The sequence below is a fragment of the Ixodes scapularis genome, unplaced genomic scaffold, assembly GCF_016920785.2.
Source record: "Ixodes scapularis isolate PalLabHiFi unplaced genomic scaffold, ASM1692078v2 PGA_scaffold7__128_contigs__length_106722199, whole genome shotgun sequence".
Taxonomy (NCBI): Eukaryota; Metazoa; Arthropoda; class Arachnida; order Ixodida; family Ixodidae; genus Ixodes; species Ixodes scapularis.
This window is the reverse complement of record NW_024609882.1, coordinates 80,449,070-80,467,723: the sequence shown is the minus strand read 5'-3', so window position 1 is coordinate 80,467,723 and position 18,654 is coordinate 80,449,070. Positions and strand designations below refer to the sequence as shown.

The window sequence follows — 18,654 nt, the reverse complement described above, 5'->3', positions numbered from 1 at the left end:
AAGCTGACGTTATGAAGATTAATTTGTAATGTTTGTACATGCATAAACACTGCAGCATTCCTATTTATAGAACGCTTTATAGCGCGAAGATTAGATAACGAGGAATAGAAAATTTAATCCGTGTACCAAGTTAATGATAAAGTGCAGTGAAATACGAAAGAAGCTACATTGCACTAGTTCAGTGCTGGATAATCAGTTTGTTTATTTATTTAAATACCCTTATTGATCGTTTTAGTGTGTCTCACAATGAACGGTTTGAATAGATTTTGTCAATTATTTCAAAACAGGACAGAGCACTCAAATAACAAAGAATATGACAAACATAATTTTGAACATGACAGGTTTACAGATCTTAACAAAATTTTAAATCTTATTATACAGTGACAAAGGCTTAAGCATTTCGAGAAATATATCGGTTATAGCATTTGTAATGATCGGAATTGACAATAAACCCCATTCAGGAATTGCATGCTCTGAGGTGCGAATAGACAGTATAAAGTGCAAAGGACAGACACGAACATGAAGTAGACAGGACATCGCTATACTCGCAACGGGGCATATTCAAAACCCAGTTGTGAGTATAGCGATGTCATGTCTACTTCATGTCCATGTCTGTAAATTGTAGTTTATAATTTCAATATGTTAAAACAACTACCCCACGTCAATATTTTAGTGTCAGGAGCAATTTACGAAGAAACGAATATGAAGCGTGAATTAACTTAATTTTTACAGATTGTCAACTATGGTTGAAACTCGGTCGAGAGTGTTTAGCAAGGTCGTTTTTAACTACAGATAGTTTTCGCTTTCTGGTCCTCCTGGTCGCATAAGTTATATCACCATAACCCCTCTGTATAGGTAATGATGATATAACCTATGAAGATTGAATAGTCAATTAGATTGAGGAATACTTTTAACGACAGCATTTAAGCGAATTAATAACATGAAACGAACAATACGCTGTAGCAACAGAAAGAGTTTTCAAAAATGAAATTACTAAATGCACCTGGTCAGAAAGCAAAAGATCAAATATGAACTTCAATTCCCTGATTTAATGATACTCGCAATGTGAAACTTCAAAGCATATTCAACAACTCGGTGCTCACATACAAGGGTGTGTTCCCATTTCATCTGATGGTACGTTTTGCAGTTAGCAATTCAACCGCAAATGCTGGAATTATCAACTAGAGGTGATCACATTATAAGGGAATAAACATATAGCTTAGTATTTTTCTTTTCTTTTATATGCAATTCTGACAAGCGTCTTTCGAAAAAAAAGAAATTTGTAGACATTCGATGAAGTTTTTCGGATCAAACTGGGATTTCCGGGAGTTGGTGCATACTGGATAAAATGTTAAAAAGTGCCAACAACAGGAGTGGCACAAAAACCGAAGACAGCAGGGCAGTCGCTAGTTTGGGCTTTCAGTTTTTTTCAATATGGCGAATCGAAGTGTTATCATATAACTTTCAGGTTTTGTTCATCTCTGCTCTGAAGTGGTTAACCTAGAAATAGTTCGTAAGGGAAACTCAGTTTGTGTTTTAGTGCCTAGAAAAATAATCAAAACTTGCTAAGAATAAAAACGGCGCCATTTCACTCAAAAATAATATTCGTTTTGTGTTAAGTAAAGTGCTCGTAATAAGAGTCCTAAAAAGTAATAAGAGGCGAACGCCATTTCTTATACTTCTCATTTAGTATGACCTAATTTAACATAAAAAATATATACAGAAATCGGTAGAACATTTTAAATCAGTATTTATGCAATATCAAACCTATGAATTCCCTAACCCTCTTCGGTGAAATCAACCGTGACGACAGTTAATCTTTTTTATTAAAAACATTACCGGTAAGAAATATTGCAAGATAAACTAAGAGCATTAAAGCTTATGACATACTTATAATTATACGTCATGCACATAAATATGACGAAATACATGTGACCACTGGAAATGATATGAAAGCCACAGCGTTCGTATCCAGTATTTATATTCAGCGCACTATATGTAGTTCCGCAACAAAACCCTTCTATAAATAAATATGAAGAATGATATCAATATTTTATTGATTAAATACCAAGGAGCGTTCTGACCAAAACGATTTAGTTGTGAATAGGTCACATGTTTGGAGTACGTGCCTATTTGGTGCTCTCACGTTGTTTTGCCTGTATAACCCTTCTTTGATACTTACCAGAATTCAATTGAAAACCTAGAAGGTAGTGCGTCTTTTCGAAATTTAGTAAAATGAAGTTAAAGAACTCGTAACTTACATTGGTGAGATCGGACGCAACGGCATCACAGAGCCGGAACAGCGCGCATGATCGATTCGAGTCCTGCGTTTGAGCGTGAAATGTACCGCTATTTTCAGCTGTTTCATTTAAATAAATATTTTCCTCAAGTATAGCATTTCACATATTACTATAGACCAACTCACAGAAACAAACCAGAGCACCCCTAGGGGACGCGACCGGCGCCGCGCATCGCATGCGCGATGAAGTGTGGGCAAGAGCCCGCCGTCACCCATAAACAAACCATTAGAACGCCATGTTGTCGACGTCGATGCGTGTCGCCGAGCTCGTTTTTGTGTTAGGATTGTTGATTAAACATCTTCCTGGCATTATATGACTACTACAGTGCGTCAGCGAAATTAACGAGGCTCGTTACACCGCAAATCTCTTCTAAATGATGTGACATGTGGCGATTCAATCCGCGCGGACGCCGCAGAATGGACGCTAAAGCCTGATTTGCAATAAAACAAAATCTGCTGGTTCTTTTCAGTTATGACGTCCCTCCGGCTGGAAAAGCGCGAACCGTAGCAGAGATGGCATACGTTAATACTGGAAATAGGAGGCAGAAACGGACGAGCTGAATCAGTCATAACAAGTTGGTGATAGGCACTGGTAACACTTATCAACGTCTTCATGCATCTACCGATACGAGTTGCTACAACAAACCTTCGAACGTAGAAGTCTTTTGAGGTCTGCACTTGCTTCTTATATCATTTAACGGGTCCGCGTTTCATCTACGAACCGCTGTCGTTTCAGCGAGCAGACGACAGTACGAACGATCAGGCGGCCGTTTAAGCTTGAAGACGCACTAAACAGAGTGTGCTGGTGGTCAGTATAACTTGATGGTTTCTTTGCGTTCATTTCGGAAGGAAACAAATAATGCTGACAACCAGAAACATCCCTACATTCAACCCGCAGTGCTTCCCGCACAAGCAATCTTGTTCCCAAGGCGTCTGGTTTTCCTTTTTGCGGTCACTGTCCACGTCCTAAGACAAACCGAACAGGTGGAAAACGCATTAAAACTAACCTACAAACCTTTCCCGACACTTTTAATGTAGCCCTAGCAAAGTCGTTTTGACGAGAAGGCAGGTTTTTGTCTGGTTTCTTCTAAAACAACACACGAAAATACCTGCCGCTTGGTGACTTCAGGCCACAAGCGAAGACCGCAAGTGCGCCCGACGCGCCACCACCGCGCCGTGACGTAACATAGTTGATTAAATATATATATCGTTTTTTCTGGGAAGTCTTCCAAAAATCCTTAAATATACAAGGCTATTCTAGATATAAATAAACTCTTTCCGGTAACAGACTTTCAGCCGCGATGAACGTAAAGGATTGTAAGAACACACCAAACAAGAATATATCTGAATTACAAAAATTAAATTTTCAAGCTCTGAAAATAAACATATGGTTCCTACTAGGACCTCGCTGAGCATAATCGGAAGCTGTTAAATAAGTGAAATTTAAGACGACTTGAAGCACGTGGTAAGCCTGAGGGTGCGCTAAATTTATTACTCGTGCCTCAAGCGTCAGACCGGTGATGCATAAATACGACTTTATAGCGCATCCCCGCGCGTCCCAAGTGATTACAGTCGTCCTACACTCAACTGTTACAGTGGCTTTCAATGACGCTCAGCAAGTTAGTATTTAAAACTGTTTGCCTATTTTCACCAATTAAAAAGCTAATGAGCTAATCTTACTTTTCATTGTGGTAATTACTGTTTTTTGTTTTTTTTGCAATTTCTGCCGTCTGCAGTTGCCGGAAGTACGTTACCAAGCAGAGATTATTGTTGTATAAAACGCTCTACATTTAGGAATGCTTGTAAATCTTCGCAGAAGCACCCAGTATGGCCAACGCAATCGGCATAAATCATTTTCAAAATGTACGCTCCTTCCAGTGTCAGCTGCACCAATTATATCACTCTGCCATTGTTTGGGCACGTAGTCTGAACAGGTATTAGACAATTTTTGTTTAGCGTTGCTGGCTCTTACGTACGCAATACGCAATGGTATAGCGCATTCTAAAAATGACCTGCTCGGACCGGTTTTACTTGTGCGTTACGTTGCCGAGTGAACATCTCGCATCATCTTCTTGAATAAATTTGCCAGAACCATAAAATTCCCCATGCTCCTCAAAAGAAATATTGAAAATGAAAATGTTTCCACACTTTTTACTTAAACTTTAACCAAGCCAGAGCTACCTGGTCAAGCGCGCTTTTCTGCGGTGTGCGGAGGCTACGAGCACGAGTGCGCATCCAAATTCGATCACGGAGCTTCTGTCTATCGTCCCGTGAAGACGGCACCATTTATCAGTTCTATCGCGTGAAGAAAAATTGACCTACTGTTCGTTCGTTCGTCGGCGATGAACTGCACAAAGAGCCTTAGCGTTGAACTGATAGAAGAGTTCACACATTTTGCGAGTGGCGAATAATTTCAAGAGGCACTCTTTCAGCGGCACGACGATCTGATTCGACCACAGCAGGTCTCGGGAAGAATTTCGGAGCCGAACATCACGCAATTACGCGTAACACTGAATTTGGCGAATACCACGTCGCCATTGCTGCACCAGTCGAGCTAACCGCCATCTTGAAATTGGTGTGTAGCTGAGCCCGATATCTCTCAAAAACTTTCATCAAAGCCCGCTAGCCTGCAGCGCAAAATCTCCAGCGTTGCGTGCGTACGCAATATGTTAGCCCTTCTATTGCGCTCTGCGCGTGCACACTATCGACCCGCAATTTCTTCGCGTACGGTTTACTAAAACTGGCTTTTGGTGAACTTGCACGATTTGGAGCACGCTAGAGCTAAATTTAGCGCCTTTGTTAGCACACAATACGCAAGGAAGTTTTAGAATGTCGTTTCTTCTCTGCGACTCATAAGCCCAAGCATAAGCCCAGGAGGCACGTCTTGCGCCGCCTAGTTCAGCGTTCGAGCAAAGGTTAACCAAGTTTTCTGAGCAACCGTGAACTACTAACTTCGACGAAACGGTCCTGCGTTCCTTCACTCATCATATCGTGACCGAACGACTAGTCCCCCGTTCGCTGAGCCTCACCGTCACAACAACGAACGAGTCGCCGTCGCCCTCCATAAATTCGATCACATTTTGGAACTGAAAATCCTTATTGCGTCTGGGAGCAAATGGCGTCACCCCTCGACCTCTTCCGTCGCTGGTGAATGGCGGTCATGAGGGTATTAACGCGCACTTAACGTCCAAATCGTTCCCGACCTGTATCCCCTCCCGCACATCCAGAAATTCACCGGAAACCTGCCAGACACGACCATCTTCAGCAGGATCTATGTGCTTAACGGTAGCATCAGACACCAGTAGAGTCCTTCGGGTATCCCAGGCCGTCAATTATAATGTTATTCAGTCTCTATGAGTACGTGCACATGCCATTTGAGTTAAGAAAGACAGTCCAAACTTTACAGTGTTGCATCAACAAAGTGACCCGAGATCTGGACTTCGTGTTCGCCTACCTCGACCTTATGCTCATCGCGAGCTAACCCGCCAAGAAAAACATACAGCACATCCAGCTCCTCTTCGAGCACCTCGTCTCCTTCGGCTTTGCTGTGAATTGAGGCAAGTGCTTATTGCGCGTTGAGGCTATCGAAATTTCGGCAATCGTGTTATATCAGACGGCATCACCCTACACTCTAAGAAATGAGGGGAGTTCGAGGGAGTTAGACGGCGTGACAACACCCACAGCGTGCGCTAGGACCCCTTCGGAAGGAATATTGTCACGGGTGGTGAGTCGTGACCAATAAACAAGAAATAAACAGAAATAAATAAACGTTTAATGTGGCGAACTTGTGCCAAAAATAAAGAAGGAAACAGAAGAAAGCAGAGCGTCGCGGGCGTCGAAGTCGGCGTGTCAGCAGAATCGAGCGCTGGGGCGAGACTGACTCGACAAGGTCGCGGGCGGCCTCTTATCTAAAGTGCGCCGCTATCTCGAAGATTCGGCGAAAGCGGTTCGAGCGTCGCGTGATCGGGGCGAGAATGAACACGCACTTTCTAGAAAACAAGAGCAGGGATAAATGATAGAAGTTACGTGCGGTACATGAATAAACGGGAACTTTCTGGAGGACCGTAACCGAGCGTTGCTTTCTCAGCCTTGCGCGCGGCATTACTCCCCCCTTTAAAAGTGCATCGCCCCGATGCAGTGTAAAACAAATCAAAATAAAAAAGAACGATAAACTAAAGAGTCTTTTGGAGCACAAAAGGTCCACAGTCCTATCGAGCGTAGTACGGCTTCAGGCGCACGACGTGGACGACCTCAGGTCGTGGTGGGCGGCGTGACGATGTTCGTGTTCCGTCGGGCATCACCTCGTAGTTCAGCTCGCCGAGGCGACGAAGTACCTTGTATGGTCCAAAGTACCGTTTCAGCAGTTTCTCACTGAGGCCGCGGCGACGGATGGGCGTCCATACCCACACCCTATCTCCGGGCTGGAAGTGGACGTCCCTGCGACGAAGGTTGTAGCGGCCGGCGTCGACGCGTTGCTGGTCTTGAATCAGGAGTCGGGCGAGCTGGCGAACTTCTTCGGCGCGTTGAGCAACCGCCTGGGCGTCGTCGCTCTCGTTGTCAGATGGCTCATGGGGCAGCATGGCGTCCAGCATGGTCGTTACCTTCCGACCATGTACCAGCTGGAAAGGGGTGAATCCAGTGGTCTCTTGAACCGCCGTATTGTAGGCGAACGTGACGTAGGGGAGCACCTCGTCCCACGTCTTGTGCTCTACGTCGACGTACATAGAGATCATATCGGCGATTGTCTTGTTGAGTCGCTCCGTCAGCCCGTTGGTCTGCGGGTGGTACGCAGTTGTACGACGATGGCTGGTGTGACTGAGTCGGAAGATTTCTTGGGTCAGTTGTGCCATGAACGATGATCCGCGATCTGTAATCAGAACTTCTGGAGCGCCGTGCCGGAGGACGATGGACTCAATGAAAAACTTGGCAACTTCCACAGCAGTCCCCGAAGGAAGAGCTTTCGTTTCGGCGTACCGCGTGAGATAATCTGTGGCGACGATGATCCAGCGGTTCCCCGACGTCGAAGGCGGAAAAGGACCAAGTAGATCCATTCCGATCTGCTGGAAGGGTGCAGTTGGAGGAGAAATAGGCTGCAGAAGTCCGGCCGGCCTCGTCGGAGGTTTCTTGCGTCGCTGGCACTCGTGGCATGATCGTGTGTACAGGTGGACGGTCTTGGGGAGCTTGGGCCAGTAATACTTTTCACGAATACGGGCCAGTGTCCGGCTGTATCCGAGGTGTCCGGACGTTGGGTCGTCGTGACATGCTTGAAAGATCTCCCCTCGAAGGTCGGTCGGTATTACCAGCAGCCACGGCGAGTTGTTGTTCCCGAAGTTCTCTTTGTAGAGTACACCTTGCCGAATGGTGAAGGTCGGCACGGCTCGTGAGAAAACACGGGGTACGGTACCGCCGCGCCCTTCCAGGTGCTCGATTAAGGCTCGCAGCTCCGGATCGTCTCGTTGACGTCGTGCCATGTCATCGGTGTTCACTGCCCCTAGAAAGCACTCGTCATCATCGTCGTCGCTGCTGCCGGAAGGTGTTTCGACAGGGGCCCTGGACAGGCAGTCAGCGTCGCTGTGCTTGTGTCCTGACTTGTAAACCACAGTCATGTTGAACTCTTGTAGCCGGAGGCTCCATCGAGCGAGGCGTCCTGACGGGTCCTTGAGGTTCGCAAGCCAGCAGAGCGAGTGGTGGTCCGTGACTACGCGGAACGGGCTTCCGTACAAGTACGGACGAAACTTCGTGATTGCCCAGACGACCGCAAGGCATTCTTTCTCAGTCGTGGAGTAATTTCTCTCTGCCTTGGACAGTGTCCGACTTGCGTAGGCGATGACTCGTTCCGTGCCTTCTTGTACTTGAACTAGTACCGCGCCAAGTCCTGCGTTACTTGCGTCAGTGTGAATCTCGGTGTCCGCATCCTGATCGAAATGTCCAAGAACCGGAGGCGTCTGGAGTCGTCGCTTCAGCTCGTCGAATGCCTGCTGCTGTCCCTCGGCCCATTCGAACCTCTCGGCGTCCTTCGTGAGGTTTGTGAGCGGTGCGGAAATCCGTGCGAAATCCCGAACGAAGCGACGATAGTAGGCGCAAAGTCCGAGGAATCTTCGCACGGCCTTTTTGTCTGTCGGCACTGGAAATGACGCGACGGCGCGAGTCTTCTCAGGGTCTGGGCGCACGCCTTTGTTGCTAACCACGTGACCTAGAAACTTCAGTTCGTCATAGGCGAACCGACACTTTGACGGCTTGAGGGTGAGTCCAGCGGTCCGTATGGCTTGAAGAACAGCTCGGAGTCGTCGCAAGTGCTCGTCGAAGTCGCTGGAAAACACCACGACGTCATCGAGGTAGACCAGACAGCTCTGCCACTTCAGTCCTGCCAGTACGGTGTCCATAACACGCTGGAAAGTTGCTGGCGCCGTACATAGTCCGAAGGGCATTACCTTGAACTCGTACAGCCCATCTGGCGTGACGAAAGCTGTCTTCTCTCGGTCCCGTTCGTCGACTTCGATCTGCCAGTAGCCGCTCTTCAGGTCCATCGATGAGAAGTATCGAGAGTGGCGCAGCCGGTCTAACGTGTCGTCGATTCGGGGGAGTGGGTAGACGTCTTTCTTCGTCACCGCGTTCAGCTGCCGGTAGTCCACGCAGAACCGAAGCGTTCCGTCCTTCTTCTTAACTAGTACGACTGGAGAGGCCCACGGACTGCTTGATGGCTGGATTATGTCGTCGTTCAGCATCTCTTGAACTTGCTCCTGGATCACCTCCCTTTCTTTAACGGAGACTCTGTACGGTGATCGATGCACAGGGCGCGCGTCGTCCTCGGTAATGATGCGGTGCTTCGCAACGGCTGTTTGGCGCACCTTCGACGACGTCGCAAAGCAGTCACGGTATTCGGCGAGGAGGTTCATCAGCTGCCGTCGTTTTGGGTCCGGAAGCTTAGGGTCGATGTCGAGTTGCGCTGGCGACGTACCGTCTTGCTGAGGTGGCGAGGATTCATCAGTAATGGCGGCGATTTCGGCGGAGTTTCGGAGATCCTCGACGTGGCCAACGGCTGCACCTTTCGTGAGGTGTTGCGTTTCATTCCGGAAGTTCGTCACGAGGACCACAGTGCGGCCATCCTGGAGTTCAGCTACTCCTCGTGCGACGCCTATTCCTCTTCCCAGGAGCAACTGGAGGTTACCTTCCAGAAGAACTTCGCTACGGGTAGCTGCATCGGTCACGACAGGTACGACAACACTTGATCGCGGCGGCAGATTCACGTGGTCGGCAGCGACTCGGACGGCGGCTGACGCAGTTTGGAGTTTCTCTGAAGGCGGAACAGGTGTCCGCAGCGTCAATCTGTTTTCTCCAAGGTCGATGACGGCGCCGTATTCACACAAAAAGTCCATGCCGAGAATGACGTCTCTGGAACAGTCTTGTAGAATTGCGAATTTCACAGGACACGTCTCGCCGTGAATTTCGACGCGAGCGGTGCACCTTCCGACAGGCGTGATGAGGTGTCCTCCGGCGGTTCGTATCTGCGGTCCATCCCACGGCGTCGTGACTTTTCGAAGGTGGCGAGAGAGCCTCCCACTCAATACTGAGTAGTCTGCCCCGGTGTCAACGAGTGCCGATGCGTTTTGGCCATCGATAACAACGTTTAGGTTGTTGGACACCGTTGCAGGCGCGTCGGTGCAATGCGGGGCGTTGAGAGAGTGGGAGCGCTCCGGCGTTCTTGGAGGCTGTTTGCTTCCGTCGTTTTCGGCAACGTCACCTCCAGGCGTTGCCGCACTCAGTTTTCCCGACGACGCAGGGGAGACAGGCTCTCTCGGCGGGATCGTGGCGCTGGGGAGTGTAGCAGCGTGGCGCTGCAAGTCACGGCGCACCACGGCGCATCGGCTGTGCGCACCCCGGTCACGGATGTCACGTGACAAGCGCCTATAAGTATAGCACGGTCAATAAAGAAGCCCTCTTTGCCCGTTGGAATGTCGTCTGCTCAAGTTATCACATTGGCGACGAGAATGACAACGCACCCGCGCTGCCCAGCGGAAGCGTCGCAGACGGCAGCAGACGAGCACCATACGAGCGGGGCCAACTGAACGGACAGCGACAGCCAAAGCAGCGCAGTCATCGCATCTCAAGCGGGCGACGGACGGAGCGGACACGACGGACGGAAGCCAGCAACCGATAAGTACACCGTCGGTTTGCCGAAATATGGCACCTCTTGGAAAGCTTGACGAATACGACGAAAAACAACAGAATTTTGACTCGTATTTAGAGCGTTTCGAGCACTTCGTTAGCGCAAACGACATCAAACCAGAAAAGAAGCTAGCGGTGTTCTTGACCGTTATAGGACCTCGAGCTTACGAAGTTCTGAAAAGCTTGGTCGTACCGGCAGTACCGGGAGATAAGTCGTTCGAAGAAGTGAAAGTTTTGCTGAAAAACCACTATAGCCCGAAGAGCTCGGTCATAGCGGAAAGGTGCAAATTCAACAGACGTGTACAAGAGGAACAGGAGAGCGTTGAAGATTTCATTGTAGCGCTAAAGCATTTGGCAAGGAAGTGTGACTTTGGCCAGTTTCTGCAAGATGCTCTGAGGGACAGGCTTGTGGCGGGAATACGGCGCGAAGAAACGCAACGTGCGCTATTCGCCGAAGAAAGCTTAACCTTCGAAAGGGCATGCAAGATCTCATTGGATCAAGAGCAGGCGGCACGACAGACAGCGTTACTACACGCCGGAAGCAAAGACGCGTCGTTGAACGAGATAAGAGCGAACCAGAAAGATAACGTCAATAAGCGTGACGTTCGAAAACACAAGCAAAGCAAGAAGTCTTGCGAAAGATGTGGAAGGGCGCATGCGGCAAGCAAATGTTGGTACAAGAATGCTACGTGTCACAAGTGTGGCAAGTTTGGCCATTTGCAAAAAGTGTGCTCGAGCGAGAAAAAGGGACCCAAGAACGCGAATGCAGTGGACTGCTCGGAGGACGATTCAGAACTGGACGTCTATCACTGCCTTAACACGGTGCGTTCGGGTTATGAAGTGAAAGTCAATGTTGAAGGGGCGGACGTTTTCATGCAAATTGATACAGGAGCGGCTGTAACAATTGTTCCTGAAAGTGTTGCGAAAACCGTGTTCCCTCATGTCAAGTGTGAGCCATCTCGGGTAAACCTAAAAACGTACACGGGTGAACGAATCCCGGTAAAAGGGCAATGTGACGTTTCCGTCACATACGAAAACCAGACTTTGAAACTGCCCGTTATCGTCGTCGATAACCAAGGCAAGAAATTGCCGTTGCTCATGGGGCGGAACTGGCTTGAGAGGCTCAGACTTGATTGGAAAAGCGTCATGTCACTGGAGCATGTAACTGATTCACACCGAATAGAAGCGCTGCGTAACAAGTTCCCGACAGTATTTTCTAATCAGTCTAGTGTCACGAACAACTATCAAGCGAAGATAGTTCTAAAACAAGATTGTACGCCGGTTTTTTGCAAGGCGAGACCGGTGCCTTACGCGTTACGCGATAAGGTTGGAGAAGAGCTGGACAGGCTAGAGAAGAGCGGGGTTTTACGCCGCGTAAGTCACAGTGAGTGGGCGACTCCGGTAGTTGTAATTCACAAGAAAGATGGATCACTCAGGTTGTGCGGGGATTACAAGGTAACGATCAACCCTGTACTAAAAACCGACCATTACCCACTGCCGCGACCTGAAGATCTGTACACTGCCATCGCAGGTGGCAAAGTGTTTTGCGTGCTGGATCTTTCTGCTGCGTATCAGCAGGTACCGCTGGCTGCCGAGTCCAAACCACTTTTGACTATAAACACGCACATGGGGTTGTTTCAGTTCCAACGCCTACCGTTTGGTGTGGCCAGTGCGCCAGCCATTTTTCAGTCCTTCATGGACGAGGTGCTTAAAGGCATACCTCATGTGGGATGCTACATTGATGACGTCATCGTGTCTGGAAAGGACACCCAGGACTGTCAAAAGACGCTGGAATGCGTCTTGCGTCGACTTCGTGACTACAATGTCACTTTGAAAACGGACAAGTGCCGTTTTTTCCAAAGCTCGGTGACCTACCTGGGTCACACGGTGAGTGCCGATGGCATTTACCCGACAGAAGCAATGACAAAGGCTATCACAGAAGCGCCCGAGCCCACCTGCGTAACGGAACTGAAGGCGTATTTGGGGATGCTAAACTTTTACGCTAAGTTTCTCAAGAATGTTTCGTGCGTAGCTGAACCGCTTTATCGGTTGTTGAAAAAAGGTGAAAAGTGGTCGTGGACTCGGAAGTGCAGCGAGGCCTTTGCTGCTACGAAGCAGTTGCTCGTAAACAGCCAGGTTCTTACGTTCTACGACGTAGACAAGCCAATTGCATTGCTGTGTGATGCTTCATCGTACGGGATTGGTGCTGTCATTTTTCATGTAACACCAGAAGGGGAAGAGCGCCCAGTGGCGTTCGCGTCGCGAACGCTCACGTCAGCGGAAAAGAACTATGCGCAGTGCGAGCGAGAAGCGCTAGCTCTGATGTTTGGTCTGAAAAAGTTCCATCGCTACCTGTATGGTAGGGAGTTCACTCTCTATACAGACCATCAGCCACTGCTTGGGATACTGGGGCACGATAAGCCTGTACCTACGCTAGCGGCAGCTCGAATGCAAAGATGGGCAATGATTCTTGCAGCCTATAGGTACAAACTCAAGTACCGTAAAGGAAAAGATGTCGAGGTGGCTGATGCTCTGTCTAGACTCCCACGACCGATGACAACAGCTGACGACCCTGCTGAGTGTCTTTTGTTGTTTGACAGTACTCCCTTGACCGCGGAAGATGTAGCTAGAGCTACAAAACGTGACTTGACCTTGTCTCGCGTAGCTAACTACGTTCTGAATGGATGGCCTGCCCAAAGTAGCGAAGAGCTAAAACCGTACCATGTACGACGTGACGAGTTGTCATTTGAGCAAGGCTGCGTCACCTGGGGCTCAAGGGTGATTGTACCTGAAAAGCTGCAGTCACAGGTTTTGGCACTGTTGCATGAGGACCATCCAGGTGCTAGCCGCATGAAAATGCTTGCCAGAAGTTTTGTATGGTGGCCAGGGCTAGACCTAGAAATCGAGAGCTACGTACGACAGTGTCGCGTATGTCAGTCTGTTCAGAACGCTGCTCCACCTGTACCGTTACAGCCATGGAGCTATCCAACTAAGCCGTGGCAACGAGTACACGTGGATTTTGCTGCTAAAGAAGGCCATGTCTTTCTAGTACTGGTGGATGCTTTCTCGAAATGGATCGAAGTGTGGTCCATGTCTTCCACCACTACTGGTAAAACACTCGACAAATTGCGAAGTGTATTTGCGGCTTATGGGCTACCAGAGGTACTGGTGAGTGATAACGGACCTCAGTTTGTTTCAGATGAGTTCTCTGAGTTTATGAGGGTGAATGGCATCAAGCACGTTAAGACGCCACCCTATCATGCTGCCTCCAACGGCGCAGCAGAGCGTCTCGTGCAGACCACAAAAAAAACTCTGCTGAAGCAATTGTTAGACGAGAAACAGAGTGGCAAGAAACACTCTTTGCTCGAGCGTTTGGATAGCTTTTTACTGAGCTATCGAAACACCCCAAACAGTACCACTGGTCGCACTCCAGCCGAGCTGTTTTTGAAGCGACAGCCACGAGTGAAACTTTCTTTGCTTAAACCCGATTTTGTAAAAGCCATGCAAAACAAACAGCAGCACCTGAAGGAACAGAGTGATGCGTCGCGAGGTGCTAACCGGTCTTTTGTTGTGGGTGATACTGTGTTGGTCAAAACGGTGCGAGGCGAGCTAGTGTCATGGGAAGAAGGTGTGGTGACTCAAGTCGTCAGTCCTGTGACATATTTAGTGAAAGTGGCGCAGGTTGTGCGGTTCACACACGCCGACCACATCCGAGACCGCCTTGCAAGCCCGACGTCCCTTGCTGCACCGCCTACGCCGGAGGAGCCTACGCTCCCAGATGTTCCGGTGCCTCGAGAAACCCAGCCGATGGTGCCACAAGTTGCTTCTGCTGCTATGCCAGCGGACTCTCAAGCCGGCAGTCAACAAGCTACACGGACGCGTCAGCAGCCGCTTCCACCACCGAGTTCCACAAGTGCGCCAGTGACGACACCGGAGCCTTGTACTGAGGCACCGACTTCCAGAAGAAGTACGCGAGTGCGGCGTCCACCGGACAGGTACAAACCGGAGGACTTCCGAAGCTGATGTGAGGGGGAAGGAATGTAGCAGCGTGGCGCTGCAAGTCACGGCGCACCACGGCGCATCGGCTGTGCGCACCCCGGTCACGGATGTCACGTGACAAGCGCCTATAAGTATAGCACGGTCAATAAAGAAGCCCTCTTTGCCCGTTGGAATGTCGTCTGCTCAAGTTATCACAGGGAGGGTGAACGTCGTGGCGATGGGGAGCGTGCTTCACGGCGGAGTGACGACACTGGGGAGGGGGAACGTCGGAGGTACTCCTCGATGTCGTGAGGGCGTTCGCCGTACCTCGGGCGTGGGTCGTTCGGGTGGAACCCACGCAGGCCCATTTGCCGGTAGGGACAACGACGGTAGATATGGTCGGCCTCCCCGCAGTGGTAGCACAACGGGCGTCGATCGGTCGTCCTCCACACGTCGGTCTTTCGTGGAGCAGCTTGTTCTGGGCGGACGTACGCCCGATCTTCATGGCGTCGTGAATACTGCGGCGCTAGAGGTTCACGTCGAGGTGGCGCCGTATACGGGTGAGCAGAGGCGGTGGTCGTCGGGTAGCTGCGGCGTAGCTCAGCTTCGGTGGTTCAGGAGCGGCGCTGGCGAGAACTTCTGGCTGCAGCGCCTGCTGAAGTTCTTCCCGGACAATCTCAGCGACTGAGGGCGTATCCAGGCTTGTGGCAGCAGGTAGCAACTTCTTCAACTCCTCCCGGACGGCTTCACGGATAAGGTCACGGATGTCGGGGAGGGTGGTGCCCAGGTCGGATCCAGATGTCGCTAGAGTAGTTACGCCAGGGTGTCGTTGGTAGTGTCTGGCGCGGGCTAGCAAGGCCCGTTCCATATTTGTCGCCTCCGTGATGAACTCGTCGACTGTTGTTGGGGGATTCCGGATGAGACCGCCGAAAATCTCGCTTTTCACACCCCTCATCAGGTGGTGCAGCTTCTTCTCCTCGGTAGCCTGAGGATCGGCGCGGGCGCTTAGGCGGAGAACATCCTCCACGAAGCCGGTGATGCTCTCGTTGGGGCCTTGAGTCCTGGTACGCAGTAAGTCTTCGGCCCTCTCTCGGCGGTGCTGGTTGACAAATGTCGTCTTCAGCTGGCTCTTGAAAATGTCCCAGGATGTCAATGAAGACTCGTGATTTTCGTACCAGCTTTTGGCAGTCCCCTCGAGCGAGAAATACACGTTTTGCAGCCGTTGCTCGTTGGTCCAGCTATTGTGGCGGGCGACGCGTTCGAATTGGTCGATCCAATCTTCAACGTCTTCGTGGAGTTCGCCGTGGAACGGAGCCGGTGTCCGAGGAGCGACGGGTAGGTAGACGACGGCAGGAGCGGCGGGGGCCTGCGACTTGTTGTCCATCGTCGTCTTCTTCGGCTTGGGTTTATCCAGGAGCAAACCGTACTCCGGATCCTCTCCCTTGGTGCGGCGGCTGGTCCGAGTTTCAGGTTCCGCGCTGAGTGGTCTTCTCAGCGAGCTTGGAGTCGGGCTTGCACTGCGGGTCCTGGGAGGGGAACGCTGCACGGGCATGCGGTACCCCGCACCTCCACCAGAATGTCACGGGTGGTGAGTCGTGACCAATAAACAAGAAATAAACAGAAATAAATAAACGTTTAATGTGGCGAACTTGTGCCAAAAATAAAGAAGGAAACAGAAGAAAGCAGAGCGTCGCGGGCGTCGAAGTCGGCGTGTCAGCAGAATCGAGCGCTGGGGCGAGACTGACTCGACAAGGTCGCGGGCGGCCTCTTATCTAAAGTGCGCCGCTATCTCGAAGATTCGGCGAAAGCGGTTCGAGCGTCGCGTGATCGGGGCGAGAATGAACACGCACTTTCTAGAAAACAAGAGCAGGGATAAATGATAGAAGTTACGTGCGGTACATGAATAAACGGGAACTTTCTGGACGACCGTAACCGAGCGTTGCTTTCTCAGCCTTGCGCGCGGCAATATCCTCTCTCAAATAGAAGGAGCGAGCAAGGGGAAAGAGAATGGGGTGCTGCAAGAGTCCCCTGGGGATTCGAAAGGATTATGGGAAGGGAAGCCTGCCCTCGGGCCAGGCTTCCTTTGCGAAGGGGGAACGTGGATGACTATACTCCGTTTCACCTTCAGTCCGAGCGCAGTGGACGCTAGGAATAATTCCAGCCAACCCAGCGTGGAGAGAGTGTCACGTGACCTTGAGCTCCCTGTGTCTCTCTGCCCAACCGGCAGGTCACGCGATTTTCTACCAGCGCTGGATCGGCTGGGATGGCCTGTGGCGTCCACTGCGCTCAGACTGAAGGTGGAACGGAGTATAGCCTTGTGAAAGTTAAATCCGACCCTGGAGTTTATGCTTTTACTTTACTTCTTTTTTTCTATTTTGCTTCATAGATTCTTTGAAATTGTTGACGTCCCCTTTTTCTTCGTTTTGTTTTTTTACGTCTTCATATTTACTTCCAAGTTCGAGAAGTTACCTGACTGTTTCATGGAGGGCGCTGGCGGGCAGGTCGACATAGAGTTCCTGTATAGGCTCCCTAAGGGAGCCAGAGTTGCGCATTTGTTTTCCCCGCGCCGCCACGCCGCTATTCGCCGAGATCCATCACGTGAGGAGCAAAGCATCCGTTGGCGTGCAAGAAAGCCACCTTTACGGTCGCTCCGCCGACGTTTCTCTTGCAACGGCGTATGTTTCCCTGCTTTCCGCCTCCTTTTCCTCCTCTCCTGTTTTCCATGCGCGGCGGCGCGCGCGGCGGCGCCGCTATTCGCCAAATTTAGTCACGTGAGGAGCAAAGCATCCAGCTCGTGCGGGAAAGCCGGCGCTACGGCCACGCGCCGAGGCTGAATGCGCAACTCTGCTACCGTAGGTAGCTATACAGGAACTCTAGGTCGACAAAAAGTCCCTCGATGTTTTTTCACTGCGTTTAATATCCAGGGACGTTAGGTCGACAGACCGACACACCATGCCGTGGCTTACATTTTTCGAGTTCGAGTTTTTACAAGCTTACGATTAACCATGTAACCCTCAAAGGAGGATTGGATTGGTTTTGTTTACGCTTCTGATACAAATGTTTTTGTCGCAGGTCTGATCCGATAAGATAGAGGACACAAACCAATGTGAGACAACCTGGGTAGCTAAAACGAAAACAAAAATATCTCGCCATTAATTTGTTTAGCGGTGGGAGACACTGAAAGGTGCAGCCCGGTGACAACCAATTTAGTCAGCTCCACGCGCTGGCGACCGAAAAGCTTTTAACTTAGGAAATATATAGCACAAAAATAAAATCGCGGAGAAAGCGTGAAGACAATATTTATTCTAGATTTGAAGTTCCGCCGGCACAACGTCTTTGAGAACTCTCAAAGGTCAGCCAATATTAAATTTATGCCGCGTTTTATATATCGTACAAATAAATTGCGAAATAGAAAGCCCGCGAACATACTCATTCGAGGCACAACTTTCCACAAAGTTTTTGTTACACAGCGCCCTAACTCGCTCAACCGAAGTTACTAGTGCTGGGGAGTCAGGACATCGTCGGAATTTTTCACTTGGTATGATGACCCTTCTGTTCGCGTTAGGATAATTTAGAGTAAAAATTTCTGGGAGCCATCTTTTTTTTTCATTTTGTCAGTTTGAGAAGTTTCTTGACTGCTTCATGCACGGCTCTGGCGCACTGCCTGATGGGCCGAGACGCCATTCCGTAAGTTACATTTTGTGTGTTCCAGTTTCGACAAGCTTACAGCCCTGCTGTAAACTGAGAGCGGAGTTTAGGTCGTTTTCGTTTATTATGTCCCTGTTGTACGAGAGTTTTCAAAATTGTCTTATTTGAGCACTTGACGCATTTCTTTAAAAGTAAAACTAAAATTTCACATGTTTTTTTTTTTTTTTTTTGCTGTCAGCTGTGTTGAGACCAATTTGGTATATATGTTTTAAAGTTTGTTTCGCCAACTGTCAGTGAGCGTCGGCAGGTCGAAACTGTGTACTTCAATCAATTGAAGGCAATTGACTTTCATAATCATTTTATTGAATGCAAACCATAATGCAACCCGTGTAGCATGCAACGTGCGGATTGCATTATGGGTACTTTCCCATAATGACGTCACGAGGGCTACCCTCGTCAGGGTTACGAGGGTCACGAGGGTTACTCTTATGTGGGTTACGAGGGTCACCCTCACGAGGATCACCAGGGTTACCCTCACGACACGAGGGTCACGAGCGTTACGC

General features: G+C 49.7%; 2 protein-coding genes across 2 annotated transcripts in view; both read left to right on the top strand.

Annotated features, from left to right (window-relative positions):
* The window catches only part of LOC121833174, a 139,040-nt gene that overhangs the window by 28,610 nt on the left and 91,776 nt on the right, over positions 1 to 18,654 (top strand). The gene's annotated exons all lie outside the window — the stretch shown is intronic.
* Positions 10,449 to 14,564, top strand: LOC120844237 (uncharacterized protein K02A2.6-like). Its single transcript, XM_040215896.2, has 2 exons — positions 10,449 to 11,920; positions 14,147 to 14,564. Exons 1-2 carry the CDS (start codon positions 10,481 to 10,483, stop codon positions 14,486 to 14,488), a joined length of 1,782 nt encoding a protein of 593 aa, XP_040071830.1. The 5' UTR covers positions 10,449 to 10,480; the 3' UTR covers positions 14,489 to 14,564.

What these genes read in the sequence shown, in the direction of transcription:
- LOC120844237 (XM_040215896.2), top strand. Translation starts at nt 10,481, where the DNA reads ATGGCACCTCTTGGAAAGCTTGACGAATACGACGAAAAACAACAGAAT. An exon ending in GGTTGTGCGGGGATTACAAG is followed by an intron (nt 11,921 to 14,146) that starts GTAACGATCAAC and finishes AAAGTGGCGCAG; the next exon opens with GTTGTGCGGTTCACACACGC.